At 34.5% G+C, this 22370-nt stretch overlaps 1 protein-coding gene across 3 annotated transcripts in view; it reads right to left on the minus strand.

Annotated features, from left to right (window-relative positions):
• Positions 1-22370, minus strand: part of LOC126888344 (calcium release-activated calcium channel protein 1-like) — a 106682-nt gene that overhangs the window by 14089 nt on the left and 70223 nt on the right. For 2 of the 3 annotated variants that reach the window (XM_050656511.1, XM_050656510.1), the window contains exon 3: positions 5559-5695. In XM_050656511.1, the coding sequence (XP_050512468.1) occupies positions 5559-5693 (135 nt within the window). In that variant the 5' untranslated portion in view covers positions 5694-5695. Of the gene's footprint in view, positions 1-5558; positions 5696-8783; positions 8886-22370 lie in introns of those variants that run through there. The other variant, XM_050656512.1, reaches the window with a different exon arrangement.

The following is a 22370-nucleotide window of genomic DNA, read 5'->3' on the forward strand; positions in this document are numbered from 1 at the left end:
ATTATTTAAGGGGCCTCAGCAATGTTTTAAAATTATAAACAATTTTTTGGCTTATAAACAAACAGCTTTGTTTAATAATAAAAAAATTTATTTTATTTTTTAATCAAAAGTTATTCTCGTTCAAAAATTGCAATTTTTCGATTTTTTGAATGTTCCACCGCGTTTATCTCTAAAACTATGCATCCTACGAAAAAACTTGTAAGAACATTTTTTGCTTAGAATTACCCAAGAAATACAAAAAAATGTTTTATTTTGCGAAAAATCGGTGTTACGTAATTCCTCAAGTTCTTTGTTTATAACAATCTTATCGACATCCGGTCAACTGTTACCCAAAAAATTCGTGTTCTACGGGTCAAAATACATAAAAAAAACTTGGGTAAGTCCATCTAAATAAAGGAGCCCGTAGCACCCCCTCCTGGACACAGCGCTAATTTGTTTATAAGCCAAAAAATTGTTTATAACTTTAAAAGATTGCTGAGGCTGCTTAAATAATCCGATTTCAATTGTGTAAAGTGCATTAGATAGGTGGAGTGCTTCTTTATATGTAAAAAAATTGGCAAATCTTTGTATGTTCTAGTTTTTGTTGTGCCAGATTTTAAAAAAGGTGGAGTGCTTCTTTATATGTAAAAAAATTGACAAATCTTTGTATGTTCTAGTTTTTGTTGTGCCAGATTTTAAAAAAGGTGGAGTGCTTCTTTATATCTAAAAAAATTGGCAAATCTTTGTATGTTCTAGTTTTGTTGTGCCAGATTTTAAAAAAGGTGGAGTGCTTCTTTATATGTAAAAAAATTGACAAATCTTTGTATGTTCTAGTTTTTGTTGTGCCAGATTTTAAAAGTTTAATTTTTTAAAAAAAGTTTAGATTGCAAAAATTATTATGCAAAATCTAGTAAGTCAATTTTAATGAAATTTGGTGTACGGTGTTAGCACATTACAAAACTTTTCTAAGCGAATTAGGAAGGTTCCAAGTGTAACCTAAGTGATGGAAAATCATTGAATGCTGGCCTTGGACAGGCTTGTTTTGCCCCCTTATTTTATATTTGTTGCTATTTTGGCAAGGGTGTTAAATTAAGACATTTTTAACCAATCGTATCTGATAGACAATTTAATTATCTTTGTTTTATTCCTATACGACTTTGTTCCAAAATGGATCGTTTTAAAGTTATAAGCAAAGAAAGTAAAAAAAAAACGAAATTTTTTGAAATTTTTAAATATTTTATTTTTTTATTAATGTTCCGGGCATATTTGAGAAGGAGCATAAGTTAATTATTATTAACGAAGTTATTTATCACCTAACTTTATTTGAAAAAATCCGAATGCCACCTCTCACATCCACCTAAAACAGATCCTTCCTGGTCTATTGAGGAGCGGAGAGCTGTTTATCTCGAGTCAGTGGCGGCCCGTGAGGTAGTGCCATAGAGCCATGGCACTACCTTGCTAACTATGCAGAAACATATTTTTTATCTTAAAAACATTTTAATGCCTGTTTATTTTTTTTGTGAATATTTCTCTTTATTTTTATAAATTATATCAAATCTGGCAACTGTGTAGCGCAATGCAAATCTACCGACTCTGGCCACCCACAGCTGACCGGATAAAGGATGAAAATCATAAAAATCCCAGTGCCGAACGGCATAGTGGCTCGTGAGAAAAAAGAAAGATTGTATGAGCATCCTGTGTAAGTGACAGAGAGAGAGCGGTATTGCACTTTTAACATACGTTTAAATTGGAGTCTCCGTGCCAGGCTCGAAATCTCGAAAAGGAAGTTAGTGGATCTTAAGATACAATGTTTTAGATCTACATATTTCTAGTTTCTTTACGCGTTCGCTTGACGCTATTGTGTTTATTGTCTACTACTGTATTGTATATTTGTGTTTATACTCTACTATATTTTTTAATTTGTAATTATTAGTTAGTGCGTTGTGATCGTGGGTGTCGTAGGTATAAAAATAATATTTTGATTATTTTCTACGTTTAATTTATTTATTGACAATGAATCAAATTAGTATATTAAAAAACTCTTTTGGTGGTTTTTCGTTAGAAAAAAAAACCACAAATTAAAGAACTCGGTCGGCCTTTACCCGATTTAAAAATTGAAAAACAAAGTGGAAATGGACAAAAACTTCGCTGTCGTAAGTTTAATAAAATTATTTATGATAAAAATAGCTGGTTGTGTGGTTGCGAACAAACTAATAAACTCTTCTGTTTTGTATGCGTTTTGTTTGGAGGTGACGAGACTTGGTCAAACAAAGGCACCGATGATCTTGTACATATATGGGAGAAATTGAAATCCCATGAAAAATCTAAAGTGCACATGAATAACGTTTTTAGCTTTTCAATGCTTGGTAAGTTAAATATAAAAACCCAATTAAATTCAGCTTATCGTGATACTCTATTTATATTTTATATCCTTTTTGACCATATCGTAAAACCGCCACAAAAAATTTAGGCAGCTGCCCGGATTCTGGCACTACCTTCCTAAAGTTATACGAGCCGCCACTGTCTCGAGTTGGTCATTCAGAATTATATTTGTACCATAAGAAAACTTAAGGCCTTTATTTTGAATATGCAGAATTTGAAATTGGTCATTAAAAGAATGATTATGATCTGGAAGGTGAATTGCGTATGTAGAAGTGTCTGTTTTTCTATTATTGAAATATCTTTTGTGTTCTGCTATACGTTTGTTAAAGCTTCCACGAGTTTGACCGATGTAAGTTTTTGAGCAGCCACCACATGTAGGTACGTTTGTTTGCACCAGTGTGCAAGTACTTTTTCTTTTAAATCTTGTTGTTCTTAATGTATTTGCTTAAGTTGTTGTTTGTTCTGAAAACTGGTGTTATTTTTTTCCTTTTTATGCGATATTTGCTATTGTGCTATTGTTGTTGATATCTTGTCTGTATATGCAGTCAAAAAGAAGGTACTGGGTTTTTTCTGTGGTGGTGGAAAGACTAATTTCAGGGCCTTTACCTACCTTCGTTTTTACTCACATATTGAGTACTAGGTATCAAATTTGTTGATCTTTACCGAGATAAATTGACGTGTTGTGGGATGCATATTGTAGATCCCCCATGTCTATGCGTTCATCGCCCTTTTTCCTTGCAAATTATGAAGGATAGGGTAGATAAGTACTTACTACTTACTTACTAGCCAACGCCCACCCTTGGCATGTTAGCCATTTGGCGGCGCGCTGACCAGTATAGACGAGCCGTTTCTCGTAGGCGATCTTCATCCTCCTCGGGTGGGTCTGTTATCAGGGCTGGGCACTCTGGGAGGTGAGCAGCATCCATCTGGGGCTGATTACATAGTGGACAGTTGTCATTTTCACGGACGCCGATGCGATGAAGATGGGAGGCCAGGTAGTCATGCCCCGTAGTTGTTCTGAACGCGGCTACACTGATGGGTCTCGGCAAGTTGTGAGGGATTGGTGACTCTATTAGGTGGGCCCAAGATTTTCCAGCACCGGCTTGTATTTGCTGGTCTTTTATCTTCGCTTTGATTCCTCTTCTAATGGTGGACTTTGCTGATGTGTACGATTGGAAGCTAGGGGGCTGTGGAAGAGTAGTGCCTTCTTTTGCAAGTTCATCCGCCGCTTCATTTCCTTCCACACCGACATGACTAGGGATCCATTGTAAAGTAATCAGCCACCCTTTTTCCAGCAAGTTCGATAGTTGGACGCGGCAAGATATTGTTTGGGCACAGTCGGTATATCGATTTGTCGACAGGGCGAGGATTGCGGCTTGGCAGTCGATGAAGAAGGCAACTTTTTGGGGGTGTTGGAGATTCTCGAGACTTTTAGCGGCTTCGTGTATAGCAGCAATTTCGCCATCATAGTTGGTGAGAGGGGCACCCACAGCTATGGAGCCTTTGGAGAACGTTGAGACATATCCTGCTCCTGTTCTTCCCGAGTCCCGCATCGAGGAGCCATCGCAGTAGATGTGGAGCCACTCATGCGCTGGGTAATTGGTGTGTATCGTCTCTAGGGCGGCTTTCCTTAGGACAATGTCTGACGATAAGTGCTTCGGGTCGTTATGGTTTTCAAGACGCAATTCTGTGTTTGGTAGACAGCGGGCGAGTGTAGTTTGCGCTGGGAAGGGGGCGGCTTTCGACAGGTCAATGTGGTATTTTTCCATGATTTGATTTGCTACTGTAAGCGGAGTGGTTTGTGTTTTAAGACGTGAGGCTGCTTGTCTATAGTCGTCCCATTTTTGTGCATGTATTGGTTCAATACCGGTCTGGGCTTCCATTGATGTAATCGGTGTTGATTTTGGAGCACCGGTGATGACGCGAAGGGCAGTGTTCTGGGCGACTTCAAGCTTGGAGATTGTGTTTGTACTCGCAGTTATTGTAGCTTCACTCCCATATTCTAGTATCGGCTGGATATAGGTTTTGTATGTTGCTACCAAGACATCTTGCGTGGCGCCCCATTTTGTTGCTGTGAGACGTTTCAGCAGTCGACATCTCTTTGTGGCTTTCTCTGGAATGTCGTCGATTTGAGGTTTCCACGTCATTTTCTTATTTATGTACACCCCCAGGTATTTGTTACATCCTCTCTTTCCAGATCGACTCCTTTGTATGTCAGCTTGACAGCAGTCTGTTTTGTTGAAAGGGTAAATACTTGATATACGGTTTTCGTTGTACTGACAGTTAGGCAGTTTTTATCCGCCCATTTTTCTAAATTTTTGAGAGCCTGGTTCATTACTCCCTCGAGCGCTTTCAGACTGCTACTTGATGCCCATATTAGGAGGTCATCGGCATACAGGAGGGCTTCAACACCAGGTGTCTTTCTAATTATTGCGAGCACATCGTTTATCATTAGGTTGAACAAATGACAGCTGATGACAGCTCCTTGTGGCAGCCCTTGTCTTTGTAGTCTGAATTTGGAACAATGGTTGTGAAATTTGACTCTCTGATACCTTTCCCCGAGAAAAGATTTTATCCAATTGAACAGTTTACCGTCAGTTCCAGACTTCGCTATCTTGTGTAACAGCAAACCTCTCCACACTGTGTCGTATGCAGCTTTGAGGTCTACTAGCACTGCTACTGTTGACATCTTACGGTGGAAAGCATCCTTGACTTTTTGAGCAAACTCGACTACATGGTCCATGGTGTTCCTGTGTTTCCTGAAGCCAGTTTATGCGTCGTCAATCAGTTCAAGATGGGTTATGGCTCGGTTCAGTCTGTCCAGAACCATTTTTTCGGCTACTTTGCATAAGGAGCTTGTGAGGGATATTGGTCGGTAGCTATCAGTCAGGCTCGGGTATAGGGTAGATAAGTGAGAATTTCTTTTCCGACCTAAGAAATCTTCTAGATTTTTATTTTTAAAAATTAATTTATTTAGATATGGAGCCTTTTGGGTTTCGCCTATCTTTTATTAGATGTCGCTATTTGTTAATTATTTTATTATAATTAGCATACACGGCAAAAGGATTTGATTCCGATTTAGAGCTCACTACAGGTTGCTCTGAAGAAACAAAGAGGTTTAAATGTACATAAGCAGATGGTAGTGGTCTTTACCTACCAAAATTTTTTAAGTTTTTAAATAACATCCAAATACTCACCCATAAATTAGAAGATGACATAGCTCTGTTGGGCATTGAAGTATATAAATCGGTAGAAGTGTTGTGTCTCCATATTTTTCTTTTGTCGAATTTAGTTGTTACTATTGGAAAATTTACTTGAGTCGATTGATCCATTTCTGAAACAAAAAAGAAAAATACTAAATGAAATTAAGAATGGAAGGAAAGGAATATTACTTATTAGCGTAGGAAACAAAGGTTGAACCTCGCAAAATGGACACAAGTCCGGTTTTATTATTTTTTTGTTTGGTTTATCAAGGGGTGCTTATTATGAGACTTTTTCTTAAAAAATTTCGCCCCGGAAACCCCCTATTCATCCCTTTAAAGGTATGATAATTTTTTGTCTTCCTGTATTCCAATAGGAAGACTTACCGTCTTCCTATTGGGGAACCGTCTCTCGCTTCATTCGGCTTATGTGGTAGTTCCATTCTACTCTTCTGTTTTTCATCCAGTTATTAACGTTGTCCATCTTGCATCTCCGCGTATATCTACACTTTTAGCTCTATCCCATAGTGTCCTACCATCGATTTTTCGAAGTGTTTTTATCTCTGCTGTTTCTAGCAATAATTCTGCTAGTTGTATGTCCAAAATATCTCAGTATACAGTGATGAGCGAGCTAATAATCGACAAAATAGCACAAAAGATGGAAAACGTATTAAGTTGTGAGATAAAAAGAAATGAAACTAGTCGAGTTGGGAAATTTAGCGATATTAACCAATAAATTCACATTATATTGATTGTTTCTAACCTTTACACGCATCAGAGGAGTATGTCAACTAAAACTGTCACTGTGACAGTGGTAGTTGCCAAAATCCTGCGATACGTCTAAAGGTGGGAAACAATCAATATAATGTAAATTTATATGTAGGTTAATGCCGCTAATTTTCCCAGCTCGATTAGTTTCATTTCTTTTTATCTCATAACTTAATACGTTTTCCATCTTTTGTGCTATTTTGCCGGTTATTAGCTCTCTCATCACTGTATTATAGTAATGCAAAAAACGACATATAAGACTGATACAAATGCTATTATTACAAAAAGAATAAAATTCAGATATTTATTTTAACACATTTTCAAGAGAAGTAAGCGTGGGTTTGACTTCCAGACAGAAGAAAAAAGCCGATAAAATTTTGGATGTAAAAGCAAACACAATAATCGACAGAAAGATGTTGACTTACTTACTTGGTGTTAAACAGTAACAGTACATTTGCGTTTAACGTTAAATTCGTATATTTATAATAATTTGTAAAACTTGTTTTTCCATTCTTAATCAAAATTTATTTTAATGTCAAAAGTAACCAAGAATTACGCACCATAGGAAAGTTTATTGCATAGATAATTTTAATTAGGAAGTATACTTGTTGAGTTTTTTCGCATTTTTATCTACTATTTCCTTTGATTAAACAATGAGACAGCAATGTTAACGTTTGTATAATAGTCCTGTCGCCAGTAGGGGTACAACGGCCTCCTTAATTCAGATGGACTTACCCAAGTTTTCTTTATGTATTTTGACCCGTAGAACACGAATTTTTTGGGTAACGGTCGATCCGGATGTCGATAAGATTCTTATAAACAAAGAACTTGAAGAATCACATAACAACAATTTTTCGCAAAATAAAACAGTTTTTTGTATTTTTTGGGTCATTCTAAGCAAAAAATGTTTTTACAAGTTCTTTCGTAGGATGCATAGTTTTCGACATAAACGCGGTTAAACTTTCAAAAAATCGAAAAATTTCAATTTTTGAACCCGAATAACTTTTGATTGAACAATAAAATAGCAATTCTGTTTACCGCATTTGAAAGTTCAAGTCAAATTCTATCGATTTTGACTACTTTCATTGCTAAAAATTAATTTTTTTTATTGTTAAACAAAGCTATAAACACATAGTGATTGAATGATGTATTCCGGTAGGTGTGTTGTTGGAATTTAATTGAAATGAATGTAATAAATGTACACAAAACGACGGTAAATATTTTATTTATTGGAGTAACAAAAAATTTGTTTCGCTTTGGTCTCGGAAGAAAGGGTGGATGTTAGCGACGACCAGACCCGATGCGTTTGCCTGCCGAGTTGTTACTGAAGAAGAAAAAACCACAAACGATAATATGTTTGTGTTCCTTTTACTCTGACCAGATGTCAATAAATCACTACGTCTGGCGTACACTTTTGCAGTTTTAAGAAAACAATTTCGATGCATTAAGTGAGTTGTTGACATAATGGTCTGATATGGTAACTAATTTATGTGGGTGAGAAAACAGATGGTGACAGAGTAAAGCCATGTCACTCTTAACATTTTTGTATTTGAATGTGCATTTCGAATGACTAAGTTGTTTCGCTTTTGAGAAAAAATATTAAAATTAAAATTAGCGAAAATAGTAATTAAAGCGTATCGCTATAGATGTTTTGAATGCATTTCTCATTTGAAATCGAACAAGTAGGAGCGCATACACACAACTTCTACGTAGATTACGTACATTAAAATGGTTTTGTTTAACAAATAAAAACTTAATTTTTAGCAATGCAAATAATCAAAACCGATAGAATTTGACTTGAACTTTCAAATGCAGTGAGCAGAATTGCTATTTTATTTTTTAATCAAAAGTTGTTCGGGTTCAAAAATTGCACTTTTTCGATTTTTTGAAAGTTCAACCGCGTTTGTCTCGAAAACTATGTATGCATTCTACGAAAAAACTTGTAAGACCATTTCTTGCTGAGAATCAACGGTGTAACCAGGATGATCCTAAGGCCCTAAGGGGGGGGGGGGGGTTACAACTACTGGACGGTCTCTAGCGGGTATGGTGTTAAGCGTATAGAGCTCAAGTACATCCCAATGGGGGGTTATAACCCCCAAAACCCCCCTGGTTACGCCTATGCTGAAAATCACCCAAAAAATGTTTTGTTTTGCGAAAAATCGCTGTTATGTAATTCTGCAAGTTTTTTGTTTATAACAACCTTATCGACATCCGGATCAACTGTTACCCAAAAAATTCGTGTTCTACGGGTCAAAATACATAAAAAAATTGGATAAGTCCATCTGAATTAAGGAGGCCTTTGTATCCCCCTGGCGACAGGACTATAACACAGTTTTCAATAACATACACATGGAATTTAAACCTGTGGCTCAGTGGTAAGAGAGCCTATCTTTGGATCCAAGGGTTGTGAGTTCGAATACCGACTGGGTAGGGAATTTTTCTTTATTAACTCACCTGAGAAACCGCAGACGTTCAGATACAATAAAGGTCTCTTTGTAAAGGCAATTAAGTCGACTTTTACTAACTAACAAGACATTTACTCAACACACACACTACACATTACACTATATTCTGCTTGCGATATCAACTGCACCATGCCAATGGCCTTAGTTGTCGAGGCATTTAAGCTAAAAAACCAATAACACTTATTTAACAAACAATATCTTTAGCAAACTTACAAGTGCAGTAATTAATGTTACACACGACACAAATTTTATAAAATTTACACTTGGACACCAATTGAACTAGCATAATACCACAAATTGAATAATAAACACCGGTTATCACCTATTGCTCTGCATTTTGCATACACTATCTTTATATTTAGAATATATTTACTTACTTTAAAGATACCACAACAAAAACGGCTCGTGTTATAATAATTGAATATTAAATTGAAACTGTAACTGTGAAGTGTAACTGTGACTTTGTAACTGTGAACAATTTTTCGTCACGATTGTGCTGCTTTAATATTTCTAAAGTCTTGCACAAATCAGCAATATCGTCTATGGTATACAAAGACCGCAAAGGAAAAATTGGAAATATATAATATAAAAGATATAATATAAAAGCTGCAACAACAATAAACTTAATATAAAGAAACTAAAGTCAGAAGAAACAAAAGAACATCTAAAACACGAAATCAACACAAATCTATACAGAAACCCAGAAAATAATTGCAACGTAGAACAGCAGTGGCAATTCCTCAAAACCTCTATATTAGAGCCAAGTAAGAAAGTACTTAATACAACCAAATGTAAGAAAGAAGAATGGATGACGGAGGAAATTCTAGAGTTGATGAATGAAAGAAGAAAAAACAAAACCATTAATAAGACCCGTTATAAACAGCTTCAAAACCAAATAAGAAGAAAAATTAGGAGGGGGAAAGAAACCTACTTCTCTGAAAAATGTAAAGAGATAGAAGAACTGCAAAACACATATGACAACTTCAACCTACATAAAAAAGTCAAAGAACTAGCCGGAATAGGAAATCGAAGAACCTTAAATATATTGCTCGACAAAAATGGAAATATTATAATGGAGACAGAACAAAAACTACGACGATGGAAAGAGTACGTCGAGGAACTATTTCATGACCAGAGAGAAGCTAGTACATCCGTAGATAGCCAAACGGGAGATGTTGGCCCAGAGATAACCAAATCAGAGGTTAGTCAGGCAATAGACTCTATGAAAACTAATAAATCTGCTGGTCCAGATGAATTACCTAGCGAGCTGATAAAGTTGGTCAACGAGAAAAACCTGGACATAATAGTAAAATTGTTCAACGCTATCTATACTACAGGAATCATCCCTAGAGAAATGTTGACATCAGCATTTGTGTGTTTGCCAAAGAAAGTGAATGCCAAAGAATGCAGTTAAAAATGCTATTGAAAATTATCCACGCCAGTATACATTCTAAATTGGAGCTGGATATTAGTGACATTCAATATGGGTTCCTCAATGGTATGGGCACCAGAGAGGCATTATTCTCCTTCAACGTGCTGACACAGAGATGTTTGGATGTTAACCATCTTCTTTACGTCTGTTTTATAGACTACAATAAAGCGTTTGATAAAGTAAAACATGATCGACTCATGGAAATCCTAAAAAATAAAAACCTAGATGAAAGAGATTTAAGACTAATAACACACCTTTATTACAATCAGCGAGCAATAGTAAGAATTGAAAAGGAAACATCTGAAGAAATGGAAATAAAGAGAGGAGTCTGGCAAGGTTGCATACTATCACCTCTATTATTTAACGCTTATTCTGAAGAGGTAATGCGAGAAACTCTGGAAGATGAAACAGTCGGCATAAGAGTAAATGGAATCTTAGTTAACAACATCAGATATGCAGATGATACAGTAATAATACCCGATAGTTTACAAGACCTGCAAAGACTCATGAGTAAAATAGTAAGGTGTAGTAGGGAGTACGGACTCTCTCTCAATATCAAAAAGACGAAGTTTATGAAAATTAGTAAAAACAACCATAATACTAACGAAATCTTGATAGTAGAGGGCCAGCAGATCAAAAGAGTAAAAAAGTACACTTACCTAGGAACACTTTTAACAGAAAATAATGACTACACTACAGAAATAAAAGTCAGAATCGAAAAAGCACGTTCTAATTTTATAAAAATGAAAAAGGTCCTATGTAGCAAAGATTTAACATTAGCTCTTAAAGTACGCCTAACAAAATGTTACGTCTACAGTGTACTATATTATGGAGTGGAATCATGGACGTTAAATGTAGAGACAATGAGACAACTTAACACCTTTGAAATGTGGACCTATAGAAGAATTATGAGGGTTTCCTGGGTAGATAGAGTTACGAACAATGAAATACTGAGAAGAATAGGTAAAGAGAAGGAAGTTGAACTTACAATTAAAGAAAGAAAGCTACAGTATCTCGGACATGTGATGCGGGGCGAGAAGTATGGCATCCTACGACTAATAATGCAAGGAAAGATAGATAGCAGAAGAAGCATCGGAAGAAGACGAATTTCATGGCTGAAGGACCTGAGAGAATGATTTGGATGCAGCTCAAAACAATTATTTAGAGCTACTGGCACCTGAAGAAGAAGAATATAAAAGATCAAATCGGAGAATACCAGGCAGCGTTCACATGCGAAAGCATGCTTAGATCGCATTTACACGCCCGAACAATTGATATAAAAAAGAATGGAAAAAAATATTCGTCCGTCTGGCCCTTGTAGATCTTAAGAAGGCCTATGACTCGATATCTAGAACCACGCTATGGAAAGCAATGGAAGACATCGAAGTATGACGAAGACATCAACGAATATTAATAAAAGCAGTAAAAACACTCTGCAAGAATAACAAAGTAGCTATCAAAACAGCAAGCGAATATGCAGTCCATTAAGACGACAAAGAGGGCTCTAGATCCCCTACCCTGTTCAAAATATTCGTAGAGAAAACCCTGAAATCACGGAAACGATAGTGTGAAGGAATGAGATGACCTCAGCTTTATGATGAGTAAGCTGGAACAGAAAAGGGACAACTGAAGAAAATATAAAAATTGACTAGGATAAACAAAAAACTGCATACAAAAATTGAAGTACTGTGAGATAAAAACATCAGTATAAAAACAGAAAGAAGAATATATACCACGACACAAAGCATCCTGACTTATGGATGCGAAAATAGGATAATCAATAAAAAAAACCAAAAACAAAAAAGACCAACAGAGATAGAATTCCTAAGAAGAAGCTGCAGAGTAACAAGAAGTGATAGAATAAATAACATAAAGGTTAATAAAAGAGTGGGAATGAACTCATATTTAATAGACTACATACATAATAATGTATAGTCGAGGAAATGAAGCATTTTGCCTCTCAATTTTTTTTCCAGCATGGATTTACTTGAAATTTTCACAGAAGGTAGGAAATAGTCCAAGGATCATTTTCTATATCATGCCGCTGTACGCTAAAACCTTGGGGGTTGTTGCCACCCCATCTCGGGGAGGGAATTTTTTTTACATATTAACCATGCAAATCGATGTAAAAAGTTATTCTAAGAAAAAAATGTTTTTACATTGTCTTCGTAAAACTAATATTTTTCGAGTTATTCGCGCTTGAAGAGTGGCAGTTTTTCGATGAAAAAATCGACTTTTTTAGAAAGTTTTTTGAGAATACCTCGAAAAATATGCATTTAATCAAAAAAACTGTAGATATCAAAATTGTATCTTTTAGTAACACAAACCAAATTATTTTTCTGTAATATCTCTAAGACCAATACAAACCGAGATACGGCATGTTAAAATTTAGCTTTTTTCGTCAAATTGTATAATTTGAAATATTCAAAGTAAAATAACGGAAAAACTTTCCATTTTTCGAGGAAAACTTAAATAATCTTTTTTCAAGCATACAGTTAGGCCTTCCAAAAAAATAATAATAAAAAGTTTCTGGCCTGAAAATTAAGTGACTTATGATCACAAAAAATGTCGGTACCTGCTTTTCTCTACGAAAAAATCAGTGAAAACAACGCCCTAACTACCCTCCTAATTAAAAATTGGTCATCACCTTTCTGTAATTCCTTTTATATTTGTATTATCAATACACCCAAGAAGTTTGACCTATAAGGCCTAATTTTAGAAAAATTTGAGTTTAAAGAAAAATTAATTTTTTGAAGTTTCCCATTTTTCACTTTTTACTTCATATCTCCCAAAATACTTGAGATTCGAAAAAAATGGCAAACTACTAAATTGTAGCTATTTTAATAACTAAAATTCCCTTGTACATAGATTTTCATTACAGTGAACATTTAGCGAGATATAGCTGTTTAAATCCTCGATTTACGAGCAAACACCCCCTTATTCGAGCCCTTTAAACCCACCCTAATTAAAAACTAAGGCATCTTACGGAATTTAGTTTACACAGTCTTATAAATCTTCAAAAATCATACAAAGTCATTTTTGAAAAAACTTTTTATCGCCAAAAATGAAGGAGCTATGTTTATAAAACAATTTTTTTTTCGAAAAATTCGGATAGTCCGCTAATGGATAATTTTCAATGTATGTATAATACCACAGAACCGGTTCGTATACTGGAAGATGACTAAAAAACTATTTGTATTTGTATTTGTACATATTTGTAAATTCGTATTTTTGTGTAAATAAATGTTTTTGTAATTCTTTAATTCTACTTTTTTTCTGTAGAGATCTATTAAAATATCTACTTATAAAAACTGTAATGTTATTAAGGGTAGTTTTTAAGGGTTGAAATAATATGATATTATATCCTAAAGTATAAAACAATCATTATTTAACCAATCAAAACCAAATTTTACCCGTATTAAAGTTTGCAATGTTTTATATTATATATAATTTTTGACAATAAGGGGTAGTTTACACCCCTAATGAAGTACAGGGTGAGATGATCCTAATCCCAAATTTTTATGTAAATCGATGCAAGCCGAAATTATTCTTTTAGGATAAGTAAATTTGTTATACAGTGATGAGCGCGCTAATAACCGGCAAAATAGCGCAAAAGATGGAAAACATATTAAATTGTGAGATAGAAAGAAATAAAACTAGTAGAGGTGTTAAAATTAGCGATAATAACATATACATGTACATTATATTGATTGTTTCCCACCTTTAGACGTATCAGAGGAGTTTGTCAACTAAAACTGTCACTGTGACAGTGGCATTTCTCAATCTCGTCCGATAGGTCTAAAGGTGGGAAACAATCAATATAATATCAATTTTTAAGTTACTATCGCTAAATTTAACACCTCTACTAGGTTCATCCCTTTTTAGCTCACAACTTAATATGTTTTCCATCTTTTGTGTTATTTTGCCGGTTATTAGTGCGCTCATCACTGTATATAGCTCCAACAAGGGTGGTTTTAAGGGTTGAAATATTATGATAGTATGTTTTAAAGCATAAAACAATCATTATGTAACTAATAAGAACCAAATGTTGACAATATTAAAGTTTAAAATTTTATTTTATAATTTTTTACAATTAGGGTTAGTTTTCACCCCTAGAAAACTAAAAGCGTACAACGGCTCAATATAAAAAATGAACTAGAGGGTCTAATGAGCCTAATCCCAAATTTTTGTACAAATCGATGCTGGACGAAAAAATTGTGAGGTTTTGCCGTTTTTTCAGCTTCATTTCCTCGACTAATAGAACAGAAGAGATTAACCTGGTACGGACATGTCAGAATAGCAGACAAAAACCGTTGGATAAACAGAATAACACAGTGGAGCCCGATAGGAAGAAGGAAAAAGGCAGACCCCGAAGATCGTTCAGAGAAGATGAAGTGAATGAAGCAATGGAAAGAATAAATCTGCAGGAAGGGCACTGGCAATCTGGCAAAACAGAGAAAACTAGAGAGAACAGTTAAGTGAAGAAATACAGTGAAAATTGTGGAAATCCTTAGAATATACAGGGTGTTTGGTAAAGAATGGGCCATAGCTTAACCTTAGATTCCTGAGGTTAAAATAGGTCGATTTAAGCTAACTTACCTTAGTACAAAAGTTGCTAATAACCAAAATACAAGGTGTCAAAGTTAAACTTGTATTTTATTTATTTTTGGATATTTCCTGACAGGCATGGGACAACAACACGAAATTTGGTAAGTGGTGCTGGTACTGTCCACCCTACTAAATTATGTTAAAGAAGCGTTTCTGGCTACTACCAGAGGCGTACGACAGGTGAAAGTTAATGGTTGACCCTTCCCAAATTCTACGCCACTGATGAAACTGCTATTTTAGCATAATTTTTAGATTCTACAATACTTTCTATGCAAATAATATACTCTTCATTCGTAACGATAAAGTCATTAGTTTTCGAGATATTTGAAGTTAAAAATGAAAAGGCACATTTATTTTGATTAATGTAAACTCCTTCGTTTTTAGCTTCAAATATCTCGAAAACTAATGGCTTTATCGTTACGAATAAAGAGTATGTTATTTGCATAGAAAGTATTATGGAATCAAAAAATTGCACTAAAACAGCAATTCCACCAGTGGCGTAGAATTTGAGAAGGGTCAACCATTCATGTTCCCCCGTCGTACGCCTCTGGTAGTAGCCAGAAACGTTTCTTTAACATAATTGAGTAGGGTATACAGTACCAGCACCAGTTACCAAATTTCGTGTTGTTGTCAAATGCCTGTCAGGAAATATTCAAAAATAAATAAAATAAAAGTTTAACTTTGACACCCTGTATTTCGGTTATTATCAACTTTTGTACTAAGGTAAGTTAGCTTAAATCTACTTATTTTAACCTCCGGAATCTAAGGTTAAGCTATGACCCATTCTTTACCAAACACCCTGTATATAATATAGTAAGTGAACAGTTAAGAACAAAGACCAGAGAAATTAGCAAAAATAAAAAAGCAACTAGGTGCTGAGAAGAAAGGGGACTGAGAGATAACTCTTAAATATTGTAAAAAACAGAAAAACGAGTTATCTGGGACATATTTACAGAAGAGAAAGATACAACTTTTAAGACTCATAATGAAAGGGAAAGTGCAAGGAAGAACCGGTCAAGGAAAAAGAAAATGCTCCTGACTGAAGAACGTAAGAGACTGGACAGGCATGGACACACATTCGATACTAAGAACCGCTCAAAATAGAGAGCAATTTGCTGTAGTTATAGAAAACCTTCAGTAATGGCGAAGGCACCTTAAGAAAAAGGTGATATTTTGATAATTCATACAATACTTGACCCCAGTAGGAAGTACAGAAGAAACTTTTTATATCTCAGTATATTACTGCCTGGTTGCACCAACAAATCTTAAGATACAGTTTAAGGTGCAATCCATTGTGGCAAGCTGAAAATTGATCTAAAATTCAATGGTGCAGCGTGTATGTTTAGTAAGCTGAGCTTACTGCACGTCTTAAGATTAAGATATGTTGGTGCAACCAGGCATAAGTTACTCGTAATGAACACCCTGTATTTGATACGTTGTTGTTTTCATTATTCCAGCATTGAATCGAAATAACTTGTCAAAAGTACTACGATGATGGTTTTATGATTCAATTAAAAAATTAATTATATCCTGGTTATGGAAGTACCGTACTTATTTTACAATTGTTAAAGCCATAAACGATAAGTACTTAGATATGGCAGATAATAGGTACGAATGTGTTATATCCGACTGATTTACTAGTATCTAATGTTTATATTATTGTTTAGTCGTGCCGAATTAACAACATTATGACAATATGTAACACAACAAAACAGCAGGCACGACAAAATTATTTGTAGTTAAACAAATTATGTGATTATACAGGGTGTCCAGACAAACGATGACCGGAGATTCCTCAAATAATTTTATGACAATTTAACCAAAGTCATTAAGTCCGAAAATGCTTCCCAAGTGAGTTGGAGCTCTTTGAAGATGGCGCCTTGTAATTAGTTTTTTTTTAAATACCTATAACGCTTCTATGTAGAAAAACGAAAACTGGTACGCCTATTTATCTTCAAGAGATAAATCGATTCCATCAATTGCGACTTTCTAGTACCGGTCATAGACGTCCGTTTTGGGTAGGGCAACGGTTATTTTATCCCAAATCTTATTTGGCTATTTTGGATTTCATCAAAATGAGGCTTAAATCTTAAAGCTTAATGCCTCATTTCATCTGGATGTAGTATTCGGTGAAAATGGAAAAAGAATAGCAAAAGGGAATAAAAAATTAGGTAGCTAAAGAGCCCTAATGAACTCAAAATACGTTTATAGACAAGGCAATCTCCGAATATATAAAACAGTAATTAGACCTACAGTAACATATTTATGTCTGCGAGGCATGTACATTAAATGAGAAGGAAAAGGATACTCTGGAAAGATGGAAAAGGAAAATGTTGAGACGTGTATTCGGAGGAAGAAAGGCAGAAGACGGCTGAGAGAGAAGAAGCAACAAAGAATTAATGGCTTTGTACAAATAACCTACCATCACCAGGTTCGTCAAGTCACAAAGAATCAGATGGTTGGGACATGTAGAAAGAATGGCAGTGAACATACTGACTAAACTAGTTATGACTAGAAAACTACTCTGCCCCAAAAGAAGGGGTATACACAGAACGAGGTAGATCAAAAAAGTGGAGGAAGACCTTAAATATGCGAAGATGAGGGACTGGAAAATAAAACTACAAAATAGAAGTGAATGGCGAAATATACTTAACAAAACTTATATGGACTCACTATATAGAGTGTAACAAAAATACAGGTCATAAATTAAAATACATATTTTGGGACTAAAAATAGTTCGAATGAACCTAACTTACCTTAGTACAAATATGCACATAAAAACGTTACAGCCCTTTGAAGTTACAAAATGAAAATCGATTTTCTCGAATAAACCGAAAACTATTAGAGATTTTTTAATGAAAATGGACATGTGACATTCTTATGGCAGGAACATCTTAAAGAAAAGTTAGTGAAATTTGTGCACTCCCTAAAAGTTTTATGGGGATTTGTTCCCTTAAACCCCCCCAAACTTTTGTGTACGTGCCAATTAAATTATTATTGTGGTACCATTAGTCAAATTCAATATTTTCAAAACTGTTTTGCCTCTTAGTATTTTTTCGATAAGGCGGTTTTTATCGAGATGCGGCTTCTTTTTTAATATGTTTACATATAATATTCATGGGGATTTTGTGCCTTTAAACCCTCTAAATGTTTGTGTATGTTCCAATTAAACTATTACTGTGGTACGGTTAGTTAAACACAGTGCCTTTTTAAGCCACAGTTAAAACATTTTGCTTCTTTGTATTTTTTCGATAAGGCACCTTTTATCGAGATGTGGCTTCTTTTTTAATATGGTTCAAAATATACCTAAAATGTAAATCTTAAATAAATTTTCATATTATTACCAAGTCTCCATAATCGTACTTAACTATATACAAATATATGGTGGATTTTAAAATTATTAAAATATTTTGTAAATTTTAAAATTAATTAGTGTTTAATACAATCAAAATTCAACTCTCACGTACAAGTTGTACCTACAACTTCAGTGAGAAACTGAGTTTATTTTGTTATGTACAATTTATTTACTACGAATAAACTCCATTATTATTATTATTATTATTATTTGAAAAATATTCAAAATACCTCAATAAAAACTGACTTTTCGAAAAAGTACTAAGAGGCAAAAATGTTTTTAAAACATTGTGTTTAACTAATGGTACTACAATAATACTTGTCAGACAACCGATGGACAGAACGTATTGTCGAGTGGAGGCCACGAGAAGAAGCACTACGGAGCAGAGGACGACCACCAACCAGATGGGCTGACGATCTGAGGCGTATTGTCGGCAACTGGATGCAAGCCGCACAAAACAGAGAAAGATGGAAAAAGCTGAGGGAGACCTATATCCAGCAGTGGATGCGTACGGGTTGATGATGATGATGACTACAATAATAATTAAATTGGAACATACACAAAAGTTTGGGGGTGTTTAAAGGAACAAAACCCCCATAAAATTTTTAAGGGGTGTCCAAATTTCACTATCATTTTTTCATAAGATACTACTGCCATAAGAATGCCACATGTCTATTTTCAATAAAAAATCTCTAATAGTTTTCGATGTATTGGAAAAAATTGATTTTCATTTTGTAACTTCAAAGTGCTGTAACTTTTTTTATGTGCACATTTGTACTAAGGTAAGTTAGATTCAATCGAACTATTTTTGGTCCCAGAATATGTGATTACAGTTATGACCTGTATTTTTGTTACACCCTGTATATTTGAAACCTGCAGCTTTTGGAAGCTACAGATGTAAATATTTTAGTTGAAGCTCGCAGGTATGTTGATTTGGTTATTTTTAACCTGTAGTTAGGCTCCTGAGAGATACGATGGATGAAAATTTAATTTAGCATTAATTCGCTTAAAATTGAATATCACATGATTCCATAAAAGTTTGGTTGAGTATATTGTTCATCAGGTCCTTTAGAGTGGTTAAGAGCTGGCGACTCATATCACTTCAAAATGGTTGGGTAAAACCGTTACCATGAAAAAAATTTTATATGTATGTATCGTCCCAGTGGTTGTTTTCATTGTTTTACCATAGAAAAACTAAAAATTAAAACTAGCTTTCATCAGCCGGAGTTGTACGGTGGACCTGAATTACAAATTTCTTAATGAGACGCAAGAAAATACATTCCTGTAAGTAGCCGGTACTTTTTATATATTGACCATTAGCTCTGAAGATGACTTTTATGTCGAAAGCGCTTAGCTAAGGAAATTAAAAAACATTTACACACTTTAATATACTTCTTTCACTTCTTTCATTCATTTCAAGTGTGTACAAAACCTATCAGTCTTTCAACATTTTGTATATTATCCTATATATATCTATAAGCGAGGTTCCTACAGCTTCTGCCACTTCTCGCATTTCGACCCCCATCGTTTTCTGTCCATCCATTCGTCTTTTTTGATGGCTCTATCCTCTATCTTTCATGATGTGCCGTACATTTTCTTCCCAGGCAACTAAAGCCCTTCCTCTTCTTTGGTGTGGTATGTAATTCAAAGCTTTCTTTGGCCATCTATCTTCATTCATTCGTTTCACGTGACCATACCACTATCACGTGACCATTTTATATTATCCTACTAAGTTTAAATCGATTTCAACTTTTTCTGGGACGACCTACTGATCTTCTACCGTCTGGTCTCCCAAAAACACAATCTTTAACACACTGTCTTCCTCTGAAATAATTACTTTTTATCTGTCTGAAAATTTTATTACCTGTTTCATCTGATTGTTTAATCGAAAGAGTTATTTACTATTACATATTCTTACCGATGCCATTAAAGAACGATGACATTGCAATTATATTAATTATAATGATATAATAATGATTTGTATAAAAACCTTTACAGAGAATTTTCCTTACTGTCATTTTTATAATATTAAAATGTTTGTGTTTAGTAATTACCGGAAGTCGTTTTTTGTTGCAAACAATATTAATTTTTAAAAGCTCAACCAATTTTATATTTGCATTACGTGGTTAATGGTATTTTGGATCCGGCTATACTAAATTTATGGTATGAATGTTACTGTATTCTTCTTCTTCAGATGCAAATCCACTAATGGATGTTAGCGATCACATTTTCCATTAACTCTCTGTTTCTTGCAATGTGTTTCTTGCAATCCCTGTCCATTGCCTTATGTTTCGGAGCCAGGACATTTTCTTGCCTCCTATGCGTCTCTTACCTTCAATTTTACCCTCGATTATAAACTGAAGGAACTGGTATTTTTCGTTTCGCATGATGTGACCACCAAAGACTTTGAGATGTGGTGCTGGAGAAGAATGCTGCGCATACCTTGGACAGCTCATAGGACAAACGTTTTCATTCTAAACCAACTCAATATTAAAAAAAGGCTGTCCACAATATGTCTTCAACGACTTCTGCAATTCTTTGGTCACGTGGTTCGCAGAGGTGACGACAGTTTGGAGAGATTAATTGTTTCTGGAAACGTTCCGGGGAGAAGATCAAGAGGACGATCACCAACTAGATGGTCTGACCAAATAAAGCATTCAGCTGGAAACTCATTCTTCGAAGCTCTTAGAGCAGCTGAAGATAGAGACCAATGGAGAAACATTGTTAGTAATATTGGAAGAAATCACGATCCTCAGTAATGAGGAAACGACAAGAGAGAGAGAGAGAGAGAGAGAGAGAGAGAGAGAGAGAGAGAGAGAGAGAGAGAGAGAGAGAGAGAGAGAGAGAGAGAGAGAGAGAGAGAGAGAGAGAGAGAGATTGAGACATATTAATATTATAGCCCGATCAGGGAACGCAAAATTTTACGAAAACCTCCAAAAAAATAAAGGAAGGATGAAAATTTGGCAATGGGTAGTTGAAATTGTCTATTATTATACAGAGAGAGTCTGTAATTTGGAATAAATTCAATATCTCAAATACTAATTGTTTTTTAAAAAATGCTCAGACCCGTCGATTAGTATTTCAAATTGTCCTTTTTGACATACAATTATAATGTATACAGGGTGTCCCAATTTAGAGATATGACGTCATCGTTGATTTTCTTAAATGGCAACACTGTCATTTTGATAGCTATTTTGATAGGGTGTGTAAAGTTATACACAACTGCAAAATATCAAATTTTTATTCTCTACAATTTACAAGATAATAGAAAATAACAAAGTTATCATAAAATAACATATCTGTACTTTGGAATAAATTCAATAATTAAAATAATAATTGTTTTTTTGAAAATTGTTCAGACCCGTCGATTAGTATTTCAAACTGTCATTTTTGACATTCAATAATAATGTATACAGGGTGTCCCAATTTAGAGATATGACGTCATCGTTGATTTTCTTAAATGGCAATCTGTCATTTTGATAGTTATTTTGATAGGGTGTGTAAAGTGTAAAGTTATACACAAATGCAAAATTACAAATTTTGTTCCCTATCATTTACAAGATAATAAAAAATAACAAAGTTATGAAAAACAAGTAATCAAATAATAATTGAATTGAATTATTTAAATTAAGCAAATACTCATAATGTTGCCCTCAATTATTGTCAAATTGTCAATGGGCAACGTTATGAGCATTTGCTTATTTGAAATAAATAAATTCAATTATTATTTGATTACTTGTTTTTCATAACTTTGTTATTTTTTATTATCTTGTAAATGATAGGGAACAAAAATTTGAAATTTTGCAGTTGTGTATAACTTTACACACCCTATCAAAATGGCTATCAAAATGACAGTGTTGCCATTTAAGAAAATCAACGATGACGTCATATCTCTAAATTGGGACACCCTGTATACATTAATATTGTATGTCAAAAAGGACAATTTGAAATACTAATCGATGAGTCTGAGCATTTTTTTAAAAAACAATTAGTATTTTAATTATTGAATTTATTTCAAATTACAGACATAACTTTGTTATTTTCTATTATATTGTAAATGGTGGAGAATAAAAATTTGATATTTTGCAGTTGTGTATAACTTTACACATCCTATCAAAATAGCTATCAAAATGACAGTGTTGCCATTTAATAAAATCAATGATGACGTCATATCTCTAAAT

This window comes from Diabrotica virgifera, chromosome 7 (assembly GCF_917563875.1).
Source record: "Diabrotica virgifera virgifera chromosome 7, PGI_DIABVI_V3a".
Taxonomy (NCBI): domain Eukaryota; kingdom Metazoa; phylum Arthropoda; class Insecta; order Coleoptera; family Chrysomelidae; genus Diabrotica; species Diabrotica virgifera.